Source organism: Aotus nancymaae, unplaced genomic scaffold, assembly GCF_030222135.1.
Source record: "Aotus nancymaae isolate 86718 unplaced genomic scaffold, 86718_ANA_hifiasm-v0.15.2.pri h1tg000004l, whole genome shotgun sequence".
Classification (NCBI taxonomy): Eukaryota; Metazoa; Chordata; class Mammalia; order Primates; family Aotidae; genus Aotus; species Aotus nancymaae.
The window spans coordinates 67229107-67238824 of record NW_026988415.1 but is presented as its reverse complement, the minus strand read 5'-3'; the positions used below and the strand labels follow the sequence as shown (position 1 = coordinate 67238824).

Below are 9718 nucleotides of genomic sequence, written 5' to 3'. Positions count from 1 at the left end.
ATTTGGATAGAGAAACTCCCATGCAGAGAGAAGTTAGAGTTCTTCATGGGATCGAATATATTTTTAGTAGGAATTGTCTTTGCTGTAAACCTCAGGAGTTATGAGAATATTGTACTGTGGCCAAGGGCATCTTACTATGGACTTCCTCTCTGGTGGCCAATTAATATAAACAAGTAAAGCAACATATACTAAGTAATATTACCTGGGCCAAGGCACATCTGATAAATCAGGGACTACGACCAGCTTAAGAATTCTTCCATAATAACCTTCTCACAATATCAACTCCAAGTTTTACATAACACTCAAAGGAAGCTGGTTCTACAACAATTGCAAAGCTGGCTGTCCATGGTAAATAATCAAAGCTTTTGAAGGTTACAGCAAAGACTATTCCTACTAAAAACACATTTGATCTCATGGACAACTCTAACTGCTCTCTGCATGGGAATTTCTTTACCCAAATTGACAACTACTTGCTTATATTTATTAGAAATTTTTCAGGGTCTACCAAAAGTGCCATTAATAAAGTCCTGGGAAATATCTGAGGAAAATTTATGACCAATGTTACTTTTCTTGAGTATACCAAAGAATATACCGTGGGAATAACAACGACCACCCAGATGTTTAAAACAAAGGCTATTTATTTCAGAGCTTGCTATAGTAAGGGAGTCAACCATTGTCATTTGTGTTTTGGCAGAGACTCAAAGGCAAGCAGAACAGTGAGAAAGCTTTAAGGGGGAGAAAGAAAGGCTACAAGCATACACTGAATAGAGATCATTGGCATGGGGAAGATGTAGGCAGGCTAACTAGAAGTGGATCAACCTGTGTGATTAGTTAGAGGTGCATATTTGGCTGTCTCTGGTTGGACCTAAGTTGGATGCAGAGACAAAAATTAAAAAGGCAGTCAGTTATTAATCAAGTCCTGGACATTTTGGGCTGACTGTTATAGAAATTACTGTTTATTTTCTTGGGTCGTTACTAAAGATAAAAATTTGACATCCTACAAGTCTGACTTATAGCAGCCTAATGCTCTGGGCTGCTTATTGTAGTTAAGTGGGTTTGTTTCCTAGGCGGGTTGTTGAAGTTTGCGGGTCACTGTTCTATTTTTCTTTATGATCCAGCCATTGTCCATTTGTACATTCAATCTTTCAGTATACATCCCACCATACAGGAGATAGACATAATAATGAGAAGCCTGGTATCAAAGCTAACTTGGAAAGAAATTTACTGGTGACATCACACTATCACCTCCCAAGGGGTCGCCCTTGAGGTTATTAAAGCTATACAAATGGACTTCCTAGAAAACGTTCCCTGGAATAGAAATGATGGAACAGGTGGCCTCCCAGTGAAATTAGAACATTATCATAAACAGGGAAATAAATAGACCAAATTTATAACGATTGATAGTTATTTTTGAAATAATTTGGCCTGCTTGTGAGGATCACATGTGCAAATACTCCACAGCTCAGAATCTGTTTTGGTGCATGTATAAATTAATAACTTTTTAAAATCTGCAGAGAGATACTATGAAGCTTACTCTAGACCCATGCAAACATTCAGATGCTATTTACTACTGGCAATCACCCGGAAACTCAAGCAAGGTGCACCAATCCAAATAAGAAACATTCATTTGCCTAGACTTGCAGATATCTTAAGTCACAGCGACACATATAATGACAAATTTAACTGCATGCTGGACTTGCTTCTGCCAATCTGATTCTAGTATTATAGATAGCCAGGAACATGTAGCAAAGGGGTTATAATGTCACTCTATTGACTGAACAATTGAACAAATTAAAATCTGCTTTTTCTAATCGATTCCCCTGGTTTTCCTCCATTAAGTGGGCATATTGACTATGAAAGGGCTTTGAAATCCTTGTTTGTGCCCTTATAGGATTCTGTCTCCTTTATTTCTGGCTCCAGACTCAGGCACTGCAAAATAACATACAATTTTAATTGTAAGATAACATAGGCCAGGCACAGTGGCTCACACCTGCAATCCCAGCACTTTGAGAGGCCAAGGCAGGTGGATTACCTGAGGTCAGGAGTTCCAGACCAGCCTGGCTAACATGGTGAAACCCCGTTTCTACTAAAAATACAAAAAATTAGCCTGGCATGGTGGCGTGTGCCTGTAATCCCAGCTAGTTGGGAGGCTGAGGCAGGAGAATCGCTTGAACCTGGAAGGTGGAGGTTGCAGTGAGCTGAGTTTGCCCCATTGCACTCCAGCTTGGGCAACAAAAGCAAAATTTCATCTCAAAAAAAAAAAAAGATAACATTGAGCTAGAATATGTTATATGCGTGAGCCAAAGATGGCCGCTGTATATTGATCCTGCCAATACCAAACTCAATTTTTTACACATCCAATTGTTTCAAATATAGACCAATAAGTAGATTGTTAGCCATTTAGAGGCTGCCTTCTTTTTTTTTTTTTTTTTGAGACGGAGTCTCGCTCTTGTTACCCAGGCTGGAGTGCAATGGCGCGATCTCGGCTCACCGCAACCTCCGCCTCCTGGGTTCAGGCAATTCTCCTGCCTCAGCCTCCTGAGTAGCTGGGATTACAGGCACGCGCCACCGTGCCCAGCTAATTTTTTTGTATTAATAGAGACGGGGTTTCACAATGTTGACCAGGATGGTCTCGATCTCTCGACCTCGTGATCCACCCGCCTCGGCCTCCCAAAGTGCTGGGATTACAAGAGGCTGCCTTCTTTGCAATCCCTGTGAAACTACAATCATCCGCTAGCTATAGATAGGATAAACCCCAGGTGATGAAAACCCTAAGCTGCTGCTGCCCTTCAGAGATCTCTGACCCAAAAACTCTCTGTCTTGCTGCTGAGAGACATCACATACATACATAAGCCATCTCTTTGATTCCCCTCCCTCTCTATAGTTAGCTTGTCCTCTCATTTTCTAGGTAGTGACCTCCCACCAACCTCTGGAAGATCTCAGACTTTGATGAACCCCATGACCTTGTAAACCTGTCAGAGAATTAACCAAATAAAACTCATTATATGCTTATACACTGTTGGTCAGAATGTAAATTAGTAATAGTAAACACTATATATAGTTCAAGCACTATAGAAAGCAGTTTGGATATTTCTCAAAGAACATAAATCACAACTACCATTCAATTCAATAATCACATTATTGGGTATACATCCAGAAGAAAAGAAATTCTACGAAAAAAGCACATACACTCATATATTCTTTGAAGCCTCATTAACAATAGCAAAGACATGGAGTTAACTTGGGTGTCTATCACTGATATTGGCTAATGAAAATGTGGTACATGTATAACATGGAATACAACGCAGACATAAAAACTAATGAAATCACATCATTTGTAGCAACATGAATGCAGCTGGAGGCCATTATCCTAAGCGAATTTACACAGAACCAGAAAACCAAATACCACATGTTCTCATTCATAAGTTGGAGCTAAACATTGGGTAGTCATGGACATAAAGATGGCAACAATAGACACTGGGGGAATATTAAAAGGGGGAAGAATAGAAGTGAGTATGAGTTGAAAAACTAACTGTTGAGTATTATGCTCACTACCTGGGTGACAGGATCATTTGTTTTCCAAACCTCAGCATCATGTAATACACCCATGTAATAAATCTGCATATGTATTCCCAGAATCTAAAATAAAAGTTGAAATTCTAAAATAAACAAGCAAAAATTCATTGTGTGTTACTGAAAACTTGTGGTAATATATTTTTTTCTTGATCAGTCCCCAAATCTCTTGCACTCACTAGTTTCATATATTTTAATTCTACATATAAATTATACAAAAACATGTTATTATTTTACATTGTCAATATGTCTGTTTACCCACATATTTAGCCTTTCTATTACTGTTCAATTCTTGCAACTCTTCAGTTTCGTATAAGAACCTTTCAATATTTCCTCAGCGTGGGGGTACTGTTGTTCAATTTACTCAGTATTGTTTTCAGAACATATATTTATTTTGCCTTCATTTTTAATGTACTATTTCAGTAAGTTTAGAATTCCACATTATCAGGTAGCAAATTGTTAAATACCATAAGTGACAAAGTTGTATACAATATAAGACTCACCTCTTTGCACTTTCCTTTTTCTGAAATCATTACTCTTTAAGTCCTCATTGCCTTTATAGGTTTCTGTTGCTGTATTGGTAGCCTTTGTTGTCATCAAAGAGTTTCTTTACCTAAATTTCTAGGATGGTTTTCGCAGGGCTGCTACGATGAACTACACATTATTAGAAATGGAATTATTTGATATCATTATAATGATTTATTGGTATTCCATTTTTAGTACCATAATTTCTTTACTCTTTAGTTATTTAACATTCATATAGGTTTCAGCTCTGTTATATTAGAACAAATTATATAATAAAAGTTATTTTAGTTAAATATTTGCACATATAGCTTATTTTTTTAGAACATATTTCTAAAGGTAAAATTTTTAGTTTAGAGAATTGAAAAACTTCAAAGTCTCTAGAAATCACTGGACTCTAGGTTAGGAATATCTGTTGCTGAATCTTAGAAATATCTTAGGTTTTTTGTGCTTCCCACACTGAATAGGCCCTGGGCATAATAACTGCATTGGACTTCACAGAGCTGAAACTGGATATGCATATATGGGATTGTTTCTCCAATTGGAGAGAGAGAGTGAAACTTTGTGACTGTAGCCAGTTATTTTCCCTTTTCATAAACAAGTGTAAAAAAAAGTATACTCCCAGAATTTTTACGAGATATTAAGAAAGACCACATGTAATAAATGTTTGCAGCAAGGTACAAACATCAATAGAGGGTCAATAGTGGTAAGCTGAGTTGTAGTAGTTCTATGTCAGAAAGTTAGTGTTTTCCCTCTACCTCTCTTCCTCTCTCTCTCCCCCGAACTTACCTGCTTGCGCTCTTCAGTGTTTTCTTTCTTACTCACTGCTGTCGTGCTACTCTCAGTTGGAATGCTTTTCTCATTCTTGTCCTTTTGGTAAATACATACCCACTCATCTTTTTAACCATCTTCTCTTTTATGAAGCCTTTTCTGCGTCTACAGGTAGAACTGACCCTGCCATCCACTGAATTCTTTACAAACTTCTAGAAAATATGGCTTCACTTTTTCTTTGACTCCAATTTTAACATTGGGTGCTCCTGGATGACAAAGAAATTAACTCTGTAACTTCTGGATAGATGACCAGTGTTTGTTGAATGCATGAATAAGGAGATAAGGGTTGGATCTGCTCAAAAATACTAGAGTAATAGAGCAAAACAGAGCAGGTAACATCCCTTAACACTCCGTACCTCAGCTGACCTTCACAAAAGCTCTATTAAAGGAGCAGGTGATTGACAGGTCATTGTGGAGAGAAAGAAGCAAATTTTTGAGAGTTTTAGTGGCTTTTCCACTAAAGCCTGGGGGACTGGGAATGTTTGGGCTGGAAATGTTGGGCTTTTCAAGCTTGTTTGAAGCTCCCTAATTGGTACTAAATGCCAGGCATTCAGACCCTCTAGGAAAGAGTTCTCACCAGCTCACAACTTTAAGAGAGCAGTTAGACACATAAATGGAGAAAGTGATAGAAGAGACAGGGTCAAGGATGGGGATTCTACCCTTCCAGAGACCACGAACATTTTCCTTGAAACAGTTTTGGGAAAATGCAACTCTCAATGATATTTCAGAATTTTCAGAATCTATTAAGTGCTTGGCACTCTGTGTAGAAGCCTTCTAATCGTACCTTAAATCTGAGTAGTTATTATTATTTCCATTTTTATTCCCTAACCATCTACTCTAAGCTCCTTGTTCCACACTACCAGTTTCCCTTCTGCTAGTGCTCTCCTTTGGTGCAGAACCACCGCATCCACTTTCTCCGGCCCAGGGGAGGTGCTGGGCGGGGCGAGATCGCCTTGCCGCAGAGCCGGTCTGCGCCTGCGCGGACTGCGGCAGAGGGCGGGGTGTGAGAAGCAGAGTACACTGAGACTAGCATTCATTGCTGGCCAGTGCCTGCCTTTTTCACCACCTCTAATTTCAGCTTCAGCAAGTTGCTTGGAACTTTGGTTCTGGCAACAGCAGCAACAGAATTACCGCTAGCGGCAGTTTTGTGCCGAGGCACCTACACACCTCCAGTCCTCTCTGCCAGATCTACGCGCCGGTCGGCAGGACCATGTCTCTGGTAAGCCAGAATTCGCGCCGCCGCCGCCGCCGCGGTGCAAAGGCCACTGCGCACAACAGCGAAATCCAGGTCCCTAATGCCCCCGGGCTCCCCGGTGATGTGCCAGGCTCAGACGTCCCCCAGGGTCCCATCGACTCCCAGATCCTCCAGGGCCTCTGTGCCTCTGAGGGCCCAAACACCTCCGTTCTGCCCACCTCCGCTGAGGGTCCAAGCACCTTTGTGCCGCCTACCATCTCTGAGGCCTCAAGCGCCTCCGGGCAGCCCACCGTCTCTGAGGGACCTGGCACCTCCGTGCTGCTCACCCTCAGTGAGGGCCTAAGCACCTCTGGGCCTCCCACCATGTCTAAGGGGCTGTGTACATCTGTGACGCTTGCCGCCTTGGAGGGCCAGAACACTTCCAGGCCGCCCACTTCCTCTGAGGAACCGAGCACCTCCTTGCCGCCCACCGTCTCTGAGAGACCAAGCACCTCCGTGCCGCCCACCCCTGGTGAGGGAACGAGCACCTCCGTGCTGCCCACCGCCTTTGAGGGACCAAGCACCTCTGTGGTGTCCACCCTTGCTGAGGGACCGAGCACCTCCGTGCCGCCCACCCCTGGTGAGGAAGCGAGCACCTCTGTGCCGCTCACCGTCCCTGAGGGCCTGAGCACTTCCGTGCCGCCCACCCCTGATGAGGGACCGAGCACCTCCGCGCTGCCTGCCGCCTCTGACAAACAAAGCACCTCCTTGGTGCCCACCCTCAGTAAGGGATCAAGCACCTCCGTGCTACCCACCGCCACTGAGGGCCTGAGCACCTCCGTGCAGCCCACTCCTGGTGAGGGACTGAGCATCTCCGTGCCTCCCATCCCTGGTGAGGGACTGAGCACCTCTGTGCCGCCCACTCCCAGTGAGGGACTGAGCACCTCCGTGCCGCCCACCGCCTCTGAGGGACCGAGCAGCTCCGTGCTGCCCACCCCTGGTGAGGGAAAGAGCACTTCTGTGCCGCCCACCGCCTCTGAGAGACCAAGCACCTCCATGGTCCCCACCCCTTATGAGGGACCAAGCCCCTCCGTGCTGGCCACCCCTGGTGAGGGACCGAGCACCTCCGTACTGCCCACTGCCTCTGATGGACAAAGCACCTCCTTCGTGCCCACCCCTAGTAAGGGATCAAGCACCTCCGTGCCACCCATCACCACTGAGGGCTTGAGCACCTCCGTGCAGCCTACTCCTGGTGAGGGACCGAGCACCTCCGTGCCGCCCACCCCTGGTGAAGGACTGAGCACCTCTGTGTCTCCCACCGCCACTGAGGGGCTGAGCACCACCGTGCCGCCTACTCCTGGTGAGGGACTAAGTATCCTAGTGCAGCCCACCGCCTCCAACGGACCGGGAAGCTCCGTGCTGCCCACCCCTTATGAGAGCCCGAGCGCACTGTTTAGCTCAAGTGCTTCTATGGACCGGAACCCCTCCAAGTGCTCCGTTGTTTTGCCAAGCCCTGGGGAATCCAAGGCCTCTGTGGACTCAGACTCTGAGGGTCCTAAGGGTGCAGAAGGCCCTATAGAGTTCCAGGTCCTGAGAGACTGTGAGAGCCCCAACTCCATTACTATTATGGGCCTCAGTACTTCCCGAGTTGCAATTACCCTGAAGCCCCAGGACCCTATGGAACAGAATGTAGCTGAGCTGTTGCAGTTCCTGCTGGTGAAGGATCAGAGCAAGTACCCTATCCGGGAGTCTGAAATGCGGGAATATATTGTTAAAGAATACCGCAACCAGTTTCCTGAGATACTCAGGCGAGCAGCAGCCCACCTGGAGTGCATTTTTAGGTTTGAATTGAGAGAACTTGACCCTGAGGCACACACCTACATTCTGCTCAACAAACTGGGACCTGTGCCCTTTGAAGGGTTAGAAGAGAGCCCAAATGGGCCAAAGATGGGCCTCCTGATGATGATTCTAGGCCAAATATTCCTGAATGGCAACCAAGCCAAAGAGGCTGAGATTTGGGAAATGCTCTGGAGGATGGGGGTGCAGCGGGAAAGGAGGCTTTCCATTTTTGGGAACCCAAAGAGACTTCTGTCTGTGGAGTTTGTATGGCAGCGTTACTTAGACTATAGGCCAGTAACTGACTGTAAGCCAGTGGAGTATGAGTTTTTCTGGGGCCCAAGATCCCACATAGAAACCACCAAGATGAAAATTCTGAAGTTCATGGCTAAAATATATAACAAAGATCCTATGGATTGGCCAGAGCAATACAATGAAGCTCTGGAAGAAGATGCTGCCAGAGCCTTTGCTGAGGGTTGGCAGGCCCTCCCTCACTTTAGGAGGCCCTTTTTTGAGGAAGTTGCTGGAGAGGTAGCATCCCCTGATTCAGAGGTTTCCAACTATTCCTCAAAATATCCCCCACATTCATGGCCTGAGTCAAGATTGGAGAGCAAGGCAAGGAAGTTGGTGCAGTTATTTCTGCTTATGGATTCAACTAAGCTGCCTATACCAAAGAAAGGAATTCTGTACTACATTGGCCGAGAGTGCAGCAAAGTGTTCCCTGACCTCCTGAATCGTGCTGCCCGCACCCTGAACCATGTGTATGGGACAGAGCTGGTGGTACTTGATCCCAGGAATCACTCCTACACCCTGTACAACCGAAGGGAGATGGAAGAAACTGAGGAGATTGTAGACAGTCCAAACAGGCCTGGCAACAACTTTTTGATGCAGGTCCTAAGTTTCATCTTTATAATGGGCAACCACGCCAGGGAGTCTGCAGTCTGGGCCTTTCTGAGAGGCTTAGGGGTTCAATCTGGGAGAAAGCACGTGATTACTTGCAGATATTTGAGTCAGCGCTACATAGACAGTTTACGGGTTCCAGACAGTGATCCAGTGCAATATGAGTTTGTGTGGGGTCCTAGAGCCCGTCTGGAAACCTCCAAGATGAAAGCCCTGCGATATGTGGCCAGAATCCACAGAAAGGAGCCACAGGACTGGCCACAGCAGTACAGGGAGGCAATGGAAGATGAGGCCAACAGAGCTGATGTTGGGCACAGGCAATTCTTTGTTCACAACTTCAGGTAGAGGAATGCATGGCAGTCAGAGGGGCCTTGCAAGGAGGGGCCTTAGAGCCTCAAGTCTCATGTATTGGGCAGGGCTAGGGGGGTGGGGGGTTACATATTGTATTTGGTATTTGTGTTCCAGTTCTATTTATGTCTTCTCATATTTAGTTCTTGTGTGGTGTCTTGAAATGTTTCAACTGTTTTAATGTACTGTCCGATTGGGTAAATGTGATTGACCACTTGCTGTCTCTGTTGTATTTTGGTATGAGTTTTGATAGCTTTATAAAATGTTTTGGAAATATTTCCATCTTGTTGCATTATCTAGAAGAGAATATATAGCATATAGCTATAGATATAGGCTTTTCCTTGAAAGTTTGAACAAATTTGCCAGTAAAATAATCTAGCTTAAAGTGATAAACTAACAAACAAATATAACAACAACTGAAAAAGCACTCTAAATTGTGGCTGGCTTCCCTTTCTGTCTGCTATTGTATAAAGAATACTGATGTTTACCTGTATGTGCTTTGCTATATTAAAATGTAATGAAAAATAAAAGATT

General features: G+C 44.6%; 1 protein-coding gene across 1 annotated transcript; it reads left to right on the top strand.

Moving 5' to 3' along the window:
- The first annotated feature begins 5937 nt into the window (after positions 1-5937).
- MAGEE1 (MAGE family member E1) lies at positions 5938-9254 on the top strand. Its single transcript, XM_012455763.3, has one exon. The coding sequence runs from the start codon at positions 6137-6139 to the stop codon at positions 9179-9181; it is 3045 nt and encodes a 1014-aa protein (XP_012311186.2). The 5' UTR covers positions 5938-6136; the 3' UTR covers positions 9182-9254.
- Positions 9255-9718: the final 464 nt, after the last annotated feature.